General features: G+C 44.7%; 7 protein-coding genes across 7 annotated transcripts; 5 read left to right on the forward strand and 2 right to left on the reverse strand.

The window, feature by feature from the left end:
* Positions 1-16: 16 nt before the first annotated feature.
* Positions 17-4,980, forward strand: SJAG_02893 (hypothetical protein). The gene has a single exon (XM_002174042.2). The coding sequence runs from the start codon at positions 1,634-1,636 to the stop codon at positions 4,928-4,930; it is 3,297 nt and encodes a 1,098-aa protein (XP_002174078.1). The 5' UTR covers positions 17-1,633; the 3' UTR covers positions 4,931-4,980.
* Positions 4,981-5,166: 186 nt separating this feature from the next.
* SJAG_02894 (40S ribosomal protein S26) lies at positions 5,167-5,732 on the forward strand. The gene is made up of 2 exons (XM_002174043.2): positions 5,167-5,380; positions 5,446-5,732. Exons 1-2 carry the CDS (start codon positions 5,257-5,259, stop codon positions 5,679-5,681), a joined length of 360 nt encoding a protein of 119 aa, XP_002174079.1. The 5' UTR covers positions 5,167-5,256; the 3' UTR covers positions 5,682-5,732.
* A 28-nt stretch (positions 5,733-5,760) lies between these two features.
* Positions 5,761-9,990, forward strand: SJAG_02895 (par A family ATPase/WD repeat iron cluster assembly fusion protein). Its single transcript, XM_002174044.2, has 2 exons — positions 5,761-6,016; positions 6,065-9,990. Exons 1-2 carry the CDS (start codon positions 6,013-6,015, stop codon positions 7,897-7,899), a joined length of 1,839 nt encoding a protein of 612 aa, XP_002174080.2. The 5' UTR covers positions 5,761-6,012; the 3' UTR covers positions 7,900-9,990.
* On the reverse strand, positions 8,055-10,063 carry SJAG_02896 (hydroxymethylbilane synthase). The gene has a single exon (XM_002174045.2). The coding sequence runs from the start codon at positions 9,510-9,512 to the stop codon at positions 8,505-8,507; it is 1,008 nt and encodes a 335-aa protein (XP_002174081.1). The 5' UTR covers positions 9,513-10,063; the 3' UTR covers positions 8,055-8,504.
* A 1,163-nt stretch (positions 10,064-11,226) lies between these two features.
* Positions 11,227-15,571, forward strand: SJAG_02897 (P-type ATPase; the record flags this gene model as incomplete). The annotated part of the gene is made up of 3 exons (XM_002174046.1): positions 11,227-11,592; positions 11,759-13,970; positions 14,022-15,571. The coding sequence occupies 3 exons, from the start codon at positions 11,227-11,229 to the stop codon at positions 15,569-15,571; spliced, it is 4,128 nt and encodes a 1,375-aa protein (XP_002174082.1).
* Positions 15,572-15,775: 204 nt separating this feature from the next.
* Positions 15,776-17,756, reverse strand: SJAG_02898 (repressor-RNA polymerase III Maf1). Its single transcript, XM_002174047.2, has 3 exons — positions 17,541-17,756; positions 17,393-17,491; positions 15,776-17,141 (listed from the first exon to the last, which is right to left on the reverse strand). Exons 1-3 carry the CDS (start codon positions 17,544-17,546, stop codon positions 16,536-16,538), a joined length of 711 nt encoding a protein of 236 aa, XP_002174083.2. The 5' UTR covers positions 17,547-17,756; the 3' UTR covers positions 15,776-16,535.
* On the forward strand, positions 17,721-18,245 carry SJAG_02899 (hypothetical protein). The gene has a single exon (XM_002174048.2). The coding sequence runs from the start codon at positions 17,794-17,796 to the stop codon at positions 18,157-18,159; it is 366 nt and encodes a 121-aa protein (XP_002174084.1). The 5' UTR covers positions 17,721-17,793; the 3' UTR covers positions 18,160-18,245.
* Positions 18,246-18,461: the final 216 nt, after the last annotated feature.

Genomic DNA, 18,461 nt, shown 5'->3' on the forward strand with positions numbered 1-18,461 from the left:
CCTCGTTGCTACTTATCCTTAACCAAACTCATGCTGTAACTATGCCACTGTCAATTGCTGCTGTTTCCTAAATTGACTTCATTCTAGTACCAAAATTGTGGCATAGATTCACATGGAGCCTAATGACGAAATGGCAAGTTAATTCCCTTAAGAGTTTTTGAGTCTCAGAAACTGAAGGTTAAATTCGTTATTATTGTGATGGAATTGAAGGTCACCGGGGAACTCAGTGCCTTGTCATGTTTTTCTTGTTGTTTTACGCTTTTGGTAATTGAGCGAGCATCCGGAACTAGTCTCAAAAAGAGAGTATACAAATGGGAAGGCGGAAATTCGATATCAGAATGGAACCGTGATATTTAAGGAGAAATATACTTTTATTGAATGTAAAGACCTTTCTCCTTGATCCGAAAAACCAAGAAATGCACCCCTACCTTCGTCACTTCAAGCTAGGTTTCTTATAACAAAAAGGCCGTAAACCTTTTAGGTTTCGTTAATAATGGTTATTAGTATTGACGCACTAAAAATGGATGCGGCTCTTGAAGGATAAAAGCTATACTGGTTCTAATACTGCTGCGGTAAGTGCATGGCATATTTTCCTTGGCTAAATCATGGAGCTTTGGATCGTATAATTTGCCCACTTGTCTTTACAATGGCTAGCTCTCAAGACGTTCCTGGTTATGTATATATTTGCACCGCCATTTCTGTCGTACTCAGTAGAAGTCTCAAATTTTAGACAATGCGTTTTTGTCTTTCTTTCAGAAAGTGACTGCCTCTCATTCGCCTCTGGTTCTTTTGATCAACTGTTAGTTTTGTGCTACCTTCTTCACTTTCGGACATAATTAATTGTGGATTTCGGATTTATTATATGGGTCTTTTACAATCAAACTTTTTATCCTAAATTTCTCGTTTACTCCTGTGACTTCTTGATTATGCTACTTTACTGAATTTCGCCGTGCACCAGTACCACTTGTGAATGGGCTTCAAGTTCGTTTGTCGGGTTCGTTTCAATATGGCTTACTTGGGGACAACAAAGAGAAGTACTTTTCAGATTGGGAGTCATTCGCATATGTACACATTATCTGTGTACGTTATATGTTCGGCTTTACCGAGAAGACGTGCTAAGTAGGTACTGACGAGAATTGGTACCCACTTTACAACTCGAATTCCTTCCCATTTCTCTTCTCTGGAACACGCATATGACGCAAATCAGACCATCTTTTATTGTTTACACATTGCATTCTTACTATTAACACGAAATTTAACCAAGGATTATGAATCAGGAAAATGTTGATGTCAGAATGGCTTTTAAATTGTTAATGCTCTTTCTTGAATCTATAAACTGTCTCTGCTGTATATTTTAACATAACTTCTCTTTCCTCTGTTTGAGGGAATTAAGGTTTGTTTACAAGTTGAATGTAAACAAACTTTCAAAAGGTATAAATTGGGCTTCCCCTGCTTTTCACTCTTACCATCTGCACTTTGATTGCGATCCCCTGTACTGCATTCTATTGTTCTTCCTGATTGTCCTACTTCTCAGAAAGAATAACGACTGCTACTACTGCGATTCAACAAGAGTTACTTGAATAAACTTTGGACGGCATTCACCCTTTCAATCTTATTCGTTCTTGTTACTGCAATGGATTTCTTTGAATACGATAGCGATACGAAGACTCGTATTAATTTCTGGTTCATCCAAGCCAAGGCCGTGGCCGACGAGATTGTCCAGAAATGCGATGATGCTTCTGTTCTCGCTCTTGTTCAATCCCTTTATATCTATATGGAACACGCTTGCACCACTCTTCTGGATAACGCCGAAGAATTGTCTGCAACCATTAAGGGTCTTCAACTCAGGATTGTTGAGCTTGAAGCCGCTTTGAGAGCCCACACTTGTTACAAAGGTGATGACTTTGAGACTGAATTCAATCGTCGTTACAATGTTTGTACTGAGTACTCTTATGGCGATAAGCAATTCATCATTCTCGAGAAGAAACCTGTTCCTGAAACTTCACCATTTGAGACTCAGGAGCCCGTTACTCCTGAACTCGAAACTGTCTCGACTTCGGGTGCAAGCTCTGCTACTTTGAAGTCCCCTGCAGTCGACTTGCCCGATATGTTTGGTGATGAGAACGCCGAACCGAAGCAAGCCAACACTTATGCCCAATTTGAGGACATGCAGCAAGAATACACTGATGGATTTGATCAGGATTATTACGAAGGCCAACAAAGCGGTTTCTGCGATGATAATTTCGATTCTGAGTATTATGATGAAAACGAAAACAATTACACTGGATCATATCCAGGCGCTTTCATCATCGAACTTGAGGATAACTTTGATGAGAATGCCTACCCTGACTTATTTGAACGTACTATCTGTGAAGCGAAAGAAACGCCATTGCTGACTTATGGTAATGGATTAATTGCGACTTCGTACAACGCTCTGTCGCTTTACTCTCCTTTGGATTTCTCAACATTATATGAAGCTTCTTCTTCTAAGGCTGTTTCCAGTGCTACTATCTGTGAAGCTACATTGGATCAATTGACTGGAAATTTAGAGAATAACAACCATCCTCAAGATCTCGACGCTCCTACTCAACCTAACCAGACAAACTTTTCTTCAACGCCTGCTATTACTGCAACTACGCATTACAAGGGTTTGGATGCTCCAATAATCTCTCGTAAACCGTCTCGTGCGAATTGGACAAATGTTTATTGGGAGCCAATTGTTGAGGATAGCGGAGAAAAGCTAAACTATCTCGAAAGAAAAGAGCTTGAACGCCAAGCTGAAAAGGCCAGAAAGGCAAAAATGACGCCTGCCCAAAGAAGAAGAGCTAGACGCTATCGCAAGACGAAACCGATTCTCGATTTGTTTATAAAACAAGATGAAGCTTTGGACGACATTATAACTTCTAACAGATGGTTTACTCAACCCAATCGGGCGTTCTTTTTCTTTATGAAAGTTTGCGAAACTGATTTTGCTTCTTTACCTCGTGTTGCACAAAACTTGAAGTATTGCTTATTGTTGGCTCAACTTGAATGTTCCTTAGTTCCGGTACGTTTCGAGCCTGAGGTGATTGATAGCTCAGTTGCGCTTCTAAACCATACTTATTTACGTGATTACTGTTTCACCATAACGCTGGAACATGTGAAGAACAAACTTCCTTCAGATGTTCGTAAGGAGTTATCTCCTAAAGTCGAAGAACTACCTAAGAAGGTCGTCAAAAGAGTTAGTTTTGCTTGTGATACACCTAAGGCAACTAACTCTTTTAACTCGGAATCTCAACCGGATCTATCCTCGCTCTCAACTATGCAAGAAATGGATGTTCCACTAAAAGAATCACATTCAGCGGACGAATCCTCAAATATGAGACTTCAAATGAACGCTCTTCCTGCTTCTTCGGAAACATTTGATAATGTCACCACTAAGGCGACTGAAGCAATTGAATCTGAACAGCACGATGCCGAGGTTGGAACTGCTGTAAGCAACCTTCCTGGAAATCGGTCGATTTCCGCTGCACTCTTCGTTCGTTCAAAGAAGAGAACAGCTGGCAAGAAGTCACAGAGGAGAAAAAACGCAAGAGAATCTCTGAACACACTCTCGAAGTCGAACAGCCAAAAGTCCTCAAACCAAGGTACACTTGATCCTGCAAAGCTGCTCGTAATAATGGAGCTTTCTGCATCGGAAAAGAAGTGCAACAAGAAACGCAAGAATACTAGGGCTACTGGCATTACTGAAAGCACCAACATTCTCCAAGAGAACTCTGAACAAGTTGAGAAATTGTCTTCCGAAGAGTCTGAACCTACAGTGAAGCGCGCCACTGTGGATGATGCTCCAAAGGAGGGAATTCCTCATCAAATTCAGAAGTCTGAAACGGAGTCAACAAACATTGCTTCCGAATCTGCAAATACTCCAGCACTTAAACACTCCTGGTTCCAAGGTAAGCCTGTTGGAGTGGCCAACTTTACCTGTGCATTTTCTAAAGATGATCTTGTGCCCGCAACTTCACCTATGGAGGCGGACGATCCAGCTTTACTGGCACTGAAAGCTGAAAAAGAAGCCATCTTGTTGGCAGAAAAGGAAGCAGAAAAGGAAGCAGAAAAGGAAGCAGCAAAGAAACTCGTCGTTGAACTCACTGATGCCGAAACTAACGACAAAACAACTCATCTCGCTGAGATTCCAGAAACTGCTCCTTCAGAAACCGTTTACGACAATGCCACTGATACTCCCGTTTCAAATCTGCTACCATCCTCCTTCAATGCAACATCAGAGGAGAAGCCAAAGAACGAAACCGCTGAGGTTGAAAAACCTGCAACTGGTTTGGATGCATTGAAAGGTGAGCCAGCTGATCAACGTCCTGCACAGAAATCTATTACGGAAAGCAGGACCTCGTGGGCTTTCGATGAGGCATACTCCAACGATACCAGGAATGAGGGTTTCCTCGGCGCCAATACCTCCGTTTGGGCAACAAAGGCTTCGTCTATTTCCACTTTAGGAGCACAGAAGAAGAATGTCGGCTCTAAGCGTTCTCAGGCAAACCGGTCGAAGAAGTCAAAGGGTCGTACTTCAACGGGGAAGAAGTCCGGTCCTAAGATGAATTCAAAGGCTCGTGCCAAGTATAACCTTAGCAAGCCGATCATGAGGGTCAACAAAGCATTGGCTTCTCTCGCTGAAACTGGCTACAAAGAACAGCATGCGAAAGAACTTCGTGCAAGCTTCAACAGCTTCTGTTCTCTATTGGATGAGATATCTACCGCATACCCTCGTGACAATTTTTGGGAGTCGATTGATCTGTATCGGTATTTTCTCAGCAACGATATCGCCAAGGACTTTGTTCCCACTCGAAGGCATATCATCACCAGAGCTGTGGATGCATTTGGCACACAGTTCTACAACATGTGCATCACTCTCAAAAACAACTTTGGTCAATTTTTTTAGGACAGCTGTATTCTACGCTAATGAATGAAATAATGTAAAAACAAAAGATATCATATTGTTGAATGGGTAGTAGGTAAGGTTAGGAGCAAGGTACAATGCTTCGTTAATAGTTCATATTCACGATGTCATGTTCCAAGAAGAAAGAACCATAGTGTGAGCTGTTTAACGAACTGTATATTACACCACACTAAACGTTTACAGAGGTCGCCACAACAATCCGTAAACATGTATTATGACGCTTAGCACGCCGTAACGCCAATTTTAGCAGTCACACGAAACTTTACCCGATACCAACACAGGGCGGTGAATTTGTCTTCTGCATCGCCATGACTCAAAAGAGAAGAAACAACGGACGCAACAAGCACGGACGTGGACACAACAAGTTTGTTCGCTGCATCAACTGCTCCCGTTGTGTCCCCAAGGACAAGGCCATCAAGCGCTGGACCATCCGTAAGTAATTCTGTCTTTGTGGCGGCACTTTTTACAATTACTGGTTTTCTAACATGTGTTCACAGGTAACATGGTCGAGACTGCTGCCATCCGTGATTTGTCGGAGGCCTCTGTTTACAGCGAGTACACCATTCCCAAGTTGTACATCAAGTTGCAATACTGTGTCTCTTGCGCTATCCACTCTCGTGTTGTCCGTGTTCGTTCTCGTGAGGGCCGTCGTATTCGCACTCCCCCTCCCCGTGTGCGTTACAACCGTGATGGCAAGAAGATTAACCCTGCCGTTGCTGTTAAGGCCCTCTAAACTTTGACTGTTGGGCTTCCACGTAGTCAAAATTTACTTTGAGTTACCATAGTTGTTTGCTAGGCAGTGTGTAGTGGAAGTGAACTGGTCGAGTAAAAGGTTTGAAGGAGGAATCGGGGCGATTTCCTGTTTGTTTTCGAGAACTGTTTTGTTTTTTTCCTCGTTCAAATTAAGGTTATCTAAGTTCGCCTATCGATCTAGCGGGTTTCGCGTATCTTGCTATCTAAAGGCTTAAATTTTGATTGAACAACAGAAACTTCATTTGCTGAGGTAAGCAAATGTTGAAAAGTTGCCCTTCACCAACTAATTCCACCGTTGTTAGCATTATTCAATGGGTAAGTAATGTCGTGTTTTTCATCGAAGTAAAATGGCTGATTCGTTAGAGAATGTTAAGCATATCATTTTGGTTCTCTCAGGGAAAGGCGGTGTAGGAAAATCGTCAGTAACGACGCAATTAGCGTTGTCCTTGCATGAAACGCCTTTCTATTCCCGAAAACTACGTATTGGAGTGTTAGACATTGATTTAACGGGACCTAGCATTCCAAGAATGTTTGGAATGGATGCGGAAACCCATCGTATTCATCAGTCAAGCTCGGGATGGGTTCCTGTGTACACAGACGAAACAAAGGAGATTGGACTCATGTCGTTAGCATTTCTGTTGAGTTCAAAAAACGATAGCGTCGTTTGGAGAGGTCCTAAGAAGGCCGCCATGATTCGTCAGTTTGTATCCGACGTCAATTGGGGAGACATTGACTACTTGCTGATTGATACGCCTCCAGGAACGAGTGATGAACACTTGACCATTGTAGAATCGTTACTTTCTGTAACGTCTGAGCGTCCACAACTTATTGATGGTGCTGTTATGGTCACGACTCCACAAAACGTTGCTACTTTAGACGTGAAGAAGGAAATCAATTTCTGTCAGAATCTTAAAATCCCCATCTTGGGTGTTGTGGAAAACATGAGCGGTTTTGTCTGTCCACATTGTTCGGACTGTACGAACATCTTTTCCAAGGGTGGAGGAGAACAGCTCTCCAATACATATCACCTTCCTTTCCTTGGAGCTGTTCCCATTGACCCGAAGTTTGGCGAGCTCATTGAGTCGCAGTCCACTGAACATCCACTCATTGAACATTACAAGCAACTAGAAGTCGCCAAGCTTTTTCAAAAAATTACACAAAATATGCTCGATAGCCTCTTCCACAGTCCTTCGCTAGTGCTGGATAAGGTACTTAGCGGTCATCGAGGCAGAATCTGGAGCGTTGCCGTTCATCCCACTTTACCACTTGTAGCTACTGCCTCGGAAGACAAGTCGGTCCGTGTGTTTCAAGCTCAGACGGGTGAATTAATACACGTTATTGACGGTTACCATACCCGCAGTGTCCGGCGAGTTGCTTGGCGACCCATTGACCGTCCTGTTTTAGCCATTGCGTCTTTTGATGCAACCGTCAGCATATACGAAAAGATTGACGATGACTGGGAATGCGTTGCTGCTTTAGAAGGCCATGAAAATGAAGTCAAGTGTGTTGCATGGTCACACGATGGTGTGTATCTTGCAACGTGTTCCCGTGATAAGTCCGTTTGGATTTGGGAAGCTATGGAGGACGATGAATTTGATTGTCTTGCTGTTTTACAGGAGCATACGCAAGATGTTAAGGTTGTCGCATGGCATCCTAAGGACGACTTGCTGGTCAGTGGCAGTTACGACAACACAATCCGTTTCTGGAGAGACGATGGTGATGACTGGGTACAAACATGCGAGTTGACGAGTCACACGAGTACCGTTTGGGCACTCAACTTTTCTCCTGACGGCCGGCTGCTTGCTTCGGGAGATGGAGAGGGCGAAGTCTTTATTTGGGAAAAGTTGGTGAGTAACGAAGATGCCGCGCGGACACCGTCGACAAACATCTTAAGACCTTCGTTAGAAGAAGAGTGGTGCCTAAAGGCTGTGCTGCCTCGCACATTTACAGAGCCTGTGTACACACTTGGTTGGAAGGATGATCACACTCTATGTGCTTCAGGTGCTGAAGGGACAATTGGTTTGTTTGCTTATGAAGACGATGTCTCTACTTGGCACACTGTTTCTCTTAAAGAAAAGGCTCATGATGTGTATGAAATTAATACCATCGCATGGACAAACGATTCGCGGTTGCTGTCTGGAGGCGACGACGGCCTCTGCAATGTTTGGAAATTGTCAGAAGCAGATCAGACCGCATAAACTGTTTCCAAACGACCCTTCAACAATGTTTCCCCCCTCCTCCTGCCTCCATTTTTGTATGTTTCTCGTTGACATCCCAGCCGTCCAACCCTCCTCCCCAGTCACACACTCACAACGCTCATCTCGCGGAATTAAAACTCACCTTACCAACTTTTTGAGTACAAAAAAATACATTCTCAAAATACTTAAACGAACGTTGTTCTCTAGAGAAAGATAATCGTCAAAAGAAGTGTAACAACACGGAAGCAAACAGGCTTCCGCGAACTCCAAAAAATATAGTTGTACAAGTCTTTTCTATACTCCCCAAGCCAAACCAAAAAGTAACAGGTGGATGAGTCGTGTAGAAAGACAAAAAGATAGGAGACGAGAGGTGGCGTGAACAAAAGGACACACGCCATATAAGGAACTAAACAAGGCAAAATAGAACGTGCCATGTGTTCATATACAGTAATATACAAGGACGATGTAAATGTAGTCGCAAACAACAGACCGAAAACTTGTTGTTAAGTTTTTTTGTAAAAATCATCAAGACAAAACGGAGAAAAGGTAGGAAGGAGGTAAAGGGGAACAACAGACAAAGGCGAAGCTCAACAGATAACAAAATTCTAATTACTGTCGCTCTCGCTTCGGTGATGCTCTTCGAGAATAGCACCAGCGCCTCTTTTTAAGAGTGCTGTAGCAACATTCATGCCTAGCTGCTCTGCGTCTTTTTCCGAAGACACTTCCATGAATTCCGACGCGTAAGCACTGCGAGTGCCATCTGAAGACACCACCATGCCCTGCAAAACAACGCTGTACTTGTCCTTTGACAAAGGAAGACATTGCGTTTCCACACCAATGGGTATAGCACAACCGCCCTGCAGACGCTTCATCAGAGCACGTTCAGCCAAACAGGAATACGTAGTCTCCATGTCCTGGAGAGGCTTCAATAACTCAATGATTTCTGTGTCATCAGCGCGGACTTCTACGGCTAGAGCGCCCTGGCCGACGGCATAAAAAACAAAAGGCGCTTGCAGCATTTGCGTTATACGATCCTTCAAGTTCAATCGAATTAGACCGGCAGCAGCGAGAATGAGACAGTCAAAGGGCGAGTCAGGGGCATCCAGCTTCGCCAAACGGGTACCGACATTTCCACGAATGTCCCTAAACTTCAAGTGCGGAAAGTGGCGCTGAAGCATAGCCCGTCGACGAATACTGCTGGTACCCACGACACTGTTGGGAGGCAGTTCAGAGACACTTTTGTAAGGGGAACCAGCACGCATAACAACAGCATCCAGGGGACAACTACGTCGGGTGATGCACGCGATCGTCATACCCTCTGGAAGATCGGTGGGCAAGTCCTTCAAACTGTGCACGAGCATGCGGCATTCACCATGCATTAGCAGGACCTCGAGTTCACGTGTCCACAACGACTTCGCCATTTGTGTCTTGAACTCGAACAGAGCCTTATTAATAATCTCATCGCCGACAGTATCACGGGAAAGGATGGGGAAGTTATATTCGGGATACAGTTCCTTCAGCTGCTTCAACACGAGGTTCGTTTGAATGAGAGCAAGTTTCGACTTGCGAGACCCAAGCGGAAATGTTGCATTAATTCCAATTATAGAGGGCATATCCGCTGCACAAGGAAACGAAGAGAGGAAGAATTATAGTACAAGGGGGGTCACTCGTAGCAGCACCTCCGGAGAAGAAAAATTCCCCAACGAAAAGAAATGAAGTGGAATGAAATGTAGTTAGTGGGAGGTAAGGAGGAGGAACTCTCTCACCTGACGCGAATTTGCGTATTTTTTGATATAAACAAGAAGAAAAAATGCCAAGGAAGCAAACGAATCCTGTCAATGACACGAACACGATCCAAATTACAGTCTAATTGCGATTTTTTTTCGCGAAGCTTATTTATCAACAGTAATCGGCCTTTAGACCTAGAGTCAGGAAAATGACAGCTGCAAACCGGGACAGCGCCGTGGCCAGAAAATGTGCCGAACTAGTTAGAAACAAAAACTTTTAAGCGATTAAGACGAAACTCCAGCCAAAAACATGAGTCCAAGCCTGTTTCCGATAAAAGAATGAGCGGAATTCGATGAAAAAACCCGGTTTCGGTACAGGGTGCCGGCTATAATATAACTTTAGTGGTTGGGAGAGGACAGGTTCCACCCTGAGGGTGTATTCGGCTTATGCAAGCGTGGATGCCAACAGCCAATCACAGACGAGGTGAAGCCATGGAGGGTTCAGCAGAGTCTCGTGTTTTTAAAGCTTCGCGTGCTCAGTGAGATGTGAGCGTAAGCGAGGAATAAGACTGCGGGACAGCAAGGGCACATTGCGTCATTGCCGAGCAAGAACGCAAGCCGAGGATATCGGTGATAGATCGGCAATAACGGCCAATTACCTAATGCGACCGCGGTCCGAATTCACCCGACAAGCTCGGACTTGATGGATGGGGTTCGCGTTTCGCATGCGTGGGAGACCCTTACGGAGTATTGGAAACAAAAACCCGTGTGGCTGGAAATCCCGTTTTTGCAGGGAGAGAAGAATATGCGTCCTGATTAAGAAGCTTGAATTTGAGTGTTTTTGGTTTAAGAGTTACGCTCTGGAACGGAGGCGCAATGCCGACATTTTGATGGAATTTGGTCAGAAAACACGGTATGCCGCGTTTCCGCAACGCTGTCCCCTGATGAACAGAATCGGTTACGCGATTAGCCTCTGGTCTCGCTTATTCGGATTTAGGAAGAGTTGCAGTTAGACCCTTTGGCGAGAAAGCACGTGCGCGAGACACGCCGACCAATGATATCATTAATTTCGGTTTGCAAATAAGCGAAAGCACTACTGTTGGTTGCCACAGCTTGTCCGTTTCCATTCATTCATCCCAATTAATATCAGGAAAATTCTGCGATCGCAATTTTGTGTTTGCGCGATGCCGTACGAATTTTTCTCGGTGTTTTTTCTTTGGCAATGTCGTGGGAGCGCCAGTTCCTGTAGCAATCAGATTCGCATCTTATCTTATCACCGAACCTTAATGCTTACTAACAACTCGCTATGCGTCAGGCTACTCGTGCATATCCATCATTTTGCGGCCTCGGCAAATCGCAAACATTTGTAATAACGTATGACGTACTGAGGCATGACATCATTTTCGCTTCGCCAAAAAAAAAGGCTGCTGGCCACTTCACGGCAAGAAATCCGTGGGTCTGCGGTCTATGTAGATGTCAACCATCAACCTGCGCTAGGAAGACGTCGGCAACCCAACTTCCGCCATTCACCATAACTTTTCCTACTCTTAATTAAACGGTGCTCAGGACGTCGAAACTGTGCTTGGATTCGTCTTAAGCAATGGATCCGTTTGAAGATTCTCTCAGGAAATCTGAAGGAAAGACGAAATGGCAGACGTACAAGACAAAAATCCGTGTGTTTCTTCGCCGGTACCATTTGGTGGCCGAAGATGCATGGCGGGACGACGAGGACGTTGAAAATGAGCTACACAAGGATTTGCTCTCTCGTGTCAAACCTCGAACACTGTTTTTCAACCTTCCTTTGCCGGAAACAGAGAAAGATGATACGGACCAACCGAAGATGTGGTATCCGAGAAACAAGGTTCGGACGGCTAAGTATACTCCCATCAACTTTCTTCCCAAAAACATTTTCCTTCAATTCCAAAATGTGGCCAATCTGTTCTTCTTGTTCTTGGTTGTGCTACAGGTAAGTACCGACACGTTTGTACACGACTGGACAGTGTCTCAGCACGTCTCAACACCATGCGTTCGTCGGTGTGTGTATTGATGTGCTTGTTTCAGTGCCAGGGTGCGATTGGCGTATTTGTTAATAAGCTTCCCTTAATTTCACAGAGGCTAACGTGTCTTTTTAGTGTTTTTCTATGTTTGGAAGTCAAGTGAGCCCCGGACTGGCAGCTGTACCCTTAATTATCGTCATTGGAATCACAGCCGTTAAGGATGGTATTGAAGACTTTCGTCGCTCGATGCTGGACATCAGCTTGAATAACACACCAACACTCCAACTTAGCCCGTATAACAATGTGAACACACGCAGCGAATATATCAGTTACTGGCGTCGCTTCAAAAAACGAATTTCTGCCATCGTGCGCAAGTTGATGATGAAGCGTGAGGAGAAAAGGAGGAGCAAGAAGCACACGGAGGATGTCCCCATGCGTGATTTAAATGCGACCTCGCGTCCGAGTTATGAGTCATATTTCCGCGAATCTGTTGACATTCGTGCTTCTATTGACAGTCATGCAGCAAACCCGTTCGCGGATCCCAAGGGTCGCCGCACAGCACAAATGGACATTGTGGATCCTTTTTCGCAAATTGACAATCCTGCTGACTTTAAGAAGGCGTATTGGAAGGATCTTCGTGTTGGCGATTTCGTTAAAATTTGCGAGAACGATGAAATTCCTGCCGACATTGCAATTCTCAACACTTCTGAAAACGATGGTGTTTGTTATTTAGAGACAAAAAACCTGGATGGTGAGACGAACCTGAAGCCCCGTCGGGCTCTGCAATGCGGATCCAATGTGAAATCCGCAGAGGACTGTTTGCGCTCACACTTCTGGGTAGAAAGTGAACCCCCTCAACCTAATCTCTACGAGTACAATGGCGCTTGTAAATGCCTCCCACATTTTGCTTCCGGCGCTCGTGATCCCACAGTACTTTCCGAACCAATTAGCATTGAGACTGTCTTGCTTCGTGGTTCGGTCTTGCGAAACACAAAGTGGGTTATTGGCGTTGTCATTTTCACAGGCAGTGATACCAAAATTATGTTGAATTCCGGAGCCCCACCTTTGAAACGAAGCAAAATTACAAGAAGCTTGAATTGGAATGTGTGTCTAAACTTCATTCTTCTCTTCTCAATGTGTATTATTTGTGCAATTGTTGACGGTTTCAATTGGCGTGGCACACGAAGATCATCCTACTATTTTGAGTACGGTTCGTTGGGTGGTACCCCCGTCAACAATGGTATCATCACGTTCTTCACGGGTGTCATTTTGTTCCAAAACATTGTTCCTATTTCCCTTTATATTTCCATTGAAATTGTGAAAACATTTCAGGCTATCTTTATTTTTCTTGACAAGGATATGTATTTTGAGAAACTTAAGTATCCCTGTACTCCAAAATCATGGAGTATTTCGGATGATTTGGGTCAGGTCGAGTACATATTTTCGGACAAAACGGGCACTCTGACACAAAATGTCATGGAGTTCAAAAAGTGCACTATCAACGGTATCGCCTATGGTGAGGCTTTTACTGAAGCTATGGCCGGCGTTGCGAAGCGCGAAGGCCGAGATGCTGAAGAATTGGTTCAGCAGAAACAGGCTTTCATTGAAAGGGATCGTGTTCAAATGATCTCTCAATTGCGTAGTTTGCACGACAACAAATATCTGTTTGATGATGATTTGACGTTTGTCTCGTCTAGATTTGCGCATGACCTTGGAGGCCGCACTTCAAAGGAGCAGGCAAAGGCTTGCCGAGAGTTTTTTCTTTCCTTGGCACTCTGTCACTCAATTGTGGCCGATCGTGTTGGCGATCGCTTGATCTACAAGGCTCAATCTCCAGATGAGGAGGCTCTTGTAGGAACTGCTCGAGACATGGGTTTTGTGTTCTTGGATCGTCGTAAGAACACGATGGCAATTCGTTGCATGGGTGAAACTTTACGGTTTAAGTTACTAGAGACTCTTGAGTTTACATCTGCTCGTAAACGTATGAGTGTGGTCATACGAACTCCCGACAAGCGTTACCTTCTTATTTGCAAGGGTGCAGACAGCATCATTTATGATCGTCTTGTGCCCGATTCACAGGCTGAATTGAAAAAGGTTACTTCGGAACACCTCAACGTGTTCGGCTCTGAAGGATTACGTACTTTGTGTTTAGCAAAGCGCGAGCTCACTGAAGAGGAGTATTATACGTGGAAGGAAAAGTATGACGTTGCGACCTCAGCTATTGTTGATCGTGAAGCACAGACTGAAGAGGTTGCAAGTTTGTTGGAATCTAACCTTGTGCTTTTGGGAGGTACTGCAATTGAAGATCGGTTACAAGAAGGTGTACCAGATTCTATTGCCTTGCTTGGTAAAGCTGGAATCAAGCTTTGGGTTCTTACCGGTGATAAGGTTGAAACAGCTATCAACATCGGTTACTCATGTAATCTTTTGGAAACGAGTATGGAGATTATAACGCTTACTCCGGAAGGCGACACAACTGTACCGGAATTGGAAGCCGTTCTTTCAGACTACCTGTACAAGTACTTCGGTTTATCTGGTTCAGAGGAAGAGCTCGAATCGGCCAAAAGGGATCATAATCCTCCTTTGCCCACGCATGCTCTGGTTGTTGATGGACAGACGCTTAAACTTGTACTTGAGGAGCCGCTGAGAGACAAATTCTTACTTTTGTGCAAAAATTGCAAATCTGTTTTATGTTGCCGTGTGAGCCCTGCTCAAAAGGCCTCCGTTGTGGAAATGGTTAAAAATGGACTTGGTGTCATGACCTTATCAATTGGTGATGGTGCCAACGACGTTGCCATGATCCAAAAAGCTGATATTGGTATTGGCATCGTTGGTGAAGAAGGAAGGGCAGCCGCAATGGCTGCAGACTACGCCATTGCCCAATTCCGTTATCTTAGTAAGCTTGTATTGGTACATGGCCGTTGGGATTATAATCGTACTGCGGAAATGGTTAACAACTTCTTCTACAAGAGTATTGTCTGGACGTTTACGTTATTTTGGTATCAAATTTTCAATGGTTTCGACGCGAACTATCTGTTCGATTACACCTACATCATGTTGTTTAATATTGTTTTCTCATCTCTGCCCGTTATTGTGATGGGTGTATACGATCAGGATGTGAGCGCCGAAATGTCATTAAGGATCCCTCAACTTTACAAGCGTGGTATATTGGGACTTAATTCAAGACGACAAATTTTCCTCGGATACGTTATTGACGGTTTGTACCAGTCAGCTGTTTGCTTCTTCTTTGGTTACTTGGTCATTGCGGATACACCTGCTTCTGCCAGAAATGGTCGTGATACAGCTGGTCGAGAAGATTTGGGTGTGTATGTTGCTGCACCAACTATTCTTGTAATTAACACTTACGTCGTGTTAAACCAATCTAATTGGGATATATTTACACTTTGTATTTGGATGCTAAGTGTCCTCACCTTTTGGTTTTGGACGGGAGTGTATTCGCAGTCGAAATACACTGCAGAGTTTTACAAGTCTGCGTCTCGAATTTGGGGAACAGTAAACTTTTGGGCTGTCGTATTTGGATCCGCCGCAACTTGTCTATATCCGAAGTTTATGTTTATGACGATTCAAAAAATGTTTTGGCCGTACGATGTGGATTTGGTCCGTGAAGCGATTGTTTGCAACCGCATTCATCTCATTGAGCACGAGTCTGACATTGATAATACGGTAACGGAGATTCCCATTACCTCAACGGAGTGGAATTCTTCTACGCTGAATGTTCCTTACGACATTTCTGCTATGAATAAGAAGGACGATACAGTAACGGACGCTCAAAGTATGTCTTTGGTGCCCAGTGCCGTAGCAAGTTCAGCTCCAGCTTATGAAGAAGAAATGCCGCCGAATGTGTTTGCCAATGGGTACCACTCGTCGACGCTTTCTCAGCTCGCCCAATTAGATCCATCACTATCCCCCGACACATCGCTTCGGTAGTGATTATGAAAGGGGGTGTGTGTCCTTCTTGCGGTTTCGTATGAGGGTTTCATATGGAACTTCTAAAAACGAAAAGAACCAAAAACAAACCAAAGCATTAGACAAAGTTGATGTTCATGATCATGATGAAAAATTTATCCCGTTTCCCTGGTTTGTGTGTGTACGTGTCCTGCATCTACACGCGCAAGTAACACACCTTTCAGTTTCGTTTTCCTTGTGTTCTTTTAATTCATGTATTTATTTATTTACTCTATATTAGCAATATCGCCTGTACAGAATGAAAGTCTTGTCCCGACTAAAGTTGCGCATGTGCAGCAGCCATAGCAAGCGAGGAAGGGAGACGACAGGAAGAGCATACAAGAGAGAGAGAGAGAGATTTGGAGGAGGAATTGTCGAGTATAACGGTCTAAACGAAAGAGAAAGGCAAACGACATAATGGTGTACGTTGGAACGTTGCATTAGTCTAAAAAAACAAAAACAAATAACGCAAAAAGGCATCTCAAAGCGTTTTTGAGAAAGGATTGTACCTGGAAGTACTATCCTCTCCAAAAAGCTTTGAAGAACCGTTATTAATTGAAGAGAAGAGAGCTGTGCGTGTACACGGGCGCAGAGCGCACTTACACACGCGGAATATTACCTGCTTCTCTTCAAATAGAAAGAAAACGACGACGGAAATTACTGAATCAAAGTGCAAGGAAAAGGGTCACGAGGAGGGGGAACTTTAAAAAAAAAACGGCACCGTAAACAGATACAGGTTATCAAGGGGAAGGTAAACGAGAAAGACATAAAGATGCAAAGATAGTTTTGCACAGGTAATCATGGCAACAGTCGTCTATGACACGCAAAGGAAGGACGGCAAGTGGAACACACACAACGGGAGGAAGAGAGAGAGAGAGAGAGGGAGAAACAATGGTTGTTAGGTAAAAAGAGAGGCATGCAGTCGGCTCATTTCCTTCATTCTTGTTCAATCATCCATGTTGGCGATCCACTCATCGTTGTAACCATCCTCAGAGTCAGACTCGACGAGACCGGGCGTGGAGAACGCCTCCTCGTCACCGGGACCATGACCGTCGATTGGCATTCGGAAGCCGTGCAGAGAGATATAAAGGATGCGTTTCATGTTGCGGTTGAAGAAAAAGTACGACTGGCTCCAAATGAGAGCACCATCGCCGTACGGGTCACTATCACTGTCGGGCGTATACGAGTAAATATCACAGTCTGAGAGCACAATGTGTCTGTCGATCACCTCCCACATGCCATTTGCGCTGAACCGACGACCCAGGTTGCTCAGAGTCGTGTTGATCGACTCGATGACATGCGAAAGGAAGCGTTCCTTGTAGAAGTCGTTGGGTTGAAGACTGCTAAAGTCGTGGTCAGGGTGAGAAGCGTTTAAAGTCGCTAGTATGAACATGAACGTGCGACGAGTCGACGATTGGTCAAGGTTTCCGAATGGACTCGGCTGCGTCCAGCTGTTGACGAATTCGGGAGACTTGCTTGTTGAGAGGGCCATCATGTCCTCCTGGTACCGCGTCTCTAGCGTCTTGTACAGCTTTTTGTCGGCCACCGTACTCTACATCAGCTGTCAGCGGAAATCCACGCATGGAATGAAAGCGAGAAGGGACAGACACGGGAGAGAGAGAAAGAGAGAGAGAAAGAGATGAGCAAACAAGCCTTCCAACAACGGCCAGTAGACCCTTACTGGCCTGTATAGGGACGGGACGTTCGACCACACGCGTACAATTGGTGCAGACGCCTCCATTGGACCATCCACGCGGTCGACAACGAGCCTCCGTCCTCCTCTCCGCGTCCTCCGGCACATACCTTGGTCGTATAAATCTCACATTTTCCTCTGACGCGACAGTCGTCTGCGTCAAAGTTCAGCGAACTGTTGATCGCCTCTAAATCGGGTAATTCCAAAAACTGCACCACTCGGATCAGTCTCCGGGCCACGTCGTTACGTGCAGCATACCTTCATGTTCGTGCGCTCTTAGCGACGGCAGAGCTCGCGGTTTTGGTTGCAGAGCAGGTTAAGTGAAGAAGGTTGGTGACCTCGACGTGGTGGAGAACTCAAGTGGGTTTTGTATGTGGGCAAGTGGGGGCATGGGGTATCCCACTCGCCCACATGCTGTGCCCCACCCATCCCACCCCAGCAGGTCCGACACCTACCCCGTGCGCACGATACTGCGAAGGAAACTCGCTAGTAAGCCAGTTGGCAGCCAAAAATGGAATTCGTCGGCGGCTCGCTGAAGCTGAAATCCAAGACGAAATCCAGGATTTCAAAGAAATTAAAGAAGAAAAAAACAAAGGACCGGACAAAGACGACAGACGCGGTCAAGGACAAAGGGAGCGAGAAAGAGAAAGAGAAAGAGAAAGCCGTCCAGGACTACGTGATGGTATACGCCAACGGCGGCGACGAGCCTAGTGAGTCGCAGAAAACGGAGTCGGAACGCAGGCTCGAGGAGACGCAGCGACGTAGATTGCTAGAGAAGGGTGAGGTAAAGTCGTACGAAGAAAAGATGAAGGAATACAATCGACTGCTAGGGAGCCAGTCGGAGCACTTTGACATGCCGAAGATTGGACCTGGTTAAGACGACACACTCAGGCACAGCAAACGCCAAGTGCATCGTGCAATTGTTATTACATTGATGAATGAAAGCTAGTCTAAGGGAACGAAGGAGGGGGGGGAAGTCGGTGCTAGTAATGTAAGTAGGGTTTGACTTGAGTGTGACGAAGGTGATGATGGTGACGAAGGTGACGATGTTGTTGTTGGTTATTTTGTTTTGTTTTGTTTTATTTTTCCTTTTTCCTTTTTGATTTTTGATTTTTTTGATTTTAATTTAATTTAATTTAAATTTTCTTATTTTTTTTATATTTGTTTTATTTTTTTTTT

The sequence above is a fragment of the Schizosaccharomyces japonicus genome (assembly GCF_000149845.2).
Source record: "Schizosaccharomyces japonicus yFS275 unplaced genomic scaffold supercont5.1, whole genome shotgun sequence".
Taxonomy (NCBI): domain Eukaryota; kingdom Fungi; phylum Ascomycota; class Schizosaccharomycetes; order Schizosaccharomycetales; family Schizosaccharomycetaceae; genus Schizosaccharomyces; species Schizosaccharomyces japonicus.

Coding starts and splice junctions, on each gene's coding strand:
- SJAG_02893 (XM_002174042.2), top strand. CDS start 1,634: ATGGATTTCTTTGAATACGATAGCGATACGAAGACTCGTATTAATTTC.
- SJAG_02894 (XM_002174043.2), top strand. CDS start 5,257: ATGACTCAAAAGAGAAGAAACAACGGACGCAACAAGCACGGACGTGGA. Junction 5,381..5,445: donor CATCAAGCGCTGGACCATCC/GTAAGTAATTCT, acceptor ATGTGTTCACAG/GTAACATGGTCGAGACTGCT.
- SJAG_02896 (XM_002174045.2), bottom strand. CDS start 9,512: ATGCCCTCTATAATTGGAATTAATGCAACATTTCCGCTTGGGTCTCGC.
- SJAG_02898 (XM_002174047.2), bottom strand. Junction 17,142..17,392: donor GTGAGATTTATACGACCAAG/GTATGTGCCGGA, acceptor CAGCTGATGTAG/AGTACGGTGGCCGACAAAAA.
- SJAG_02899 (XM_002174048.2), top strand. CDS start 17,794: ATGGAATTCGTCGGCGGCTCGCTGAAGCTGAAATCCAAGACGAAATCC.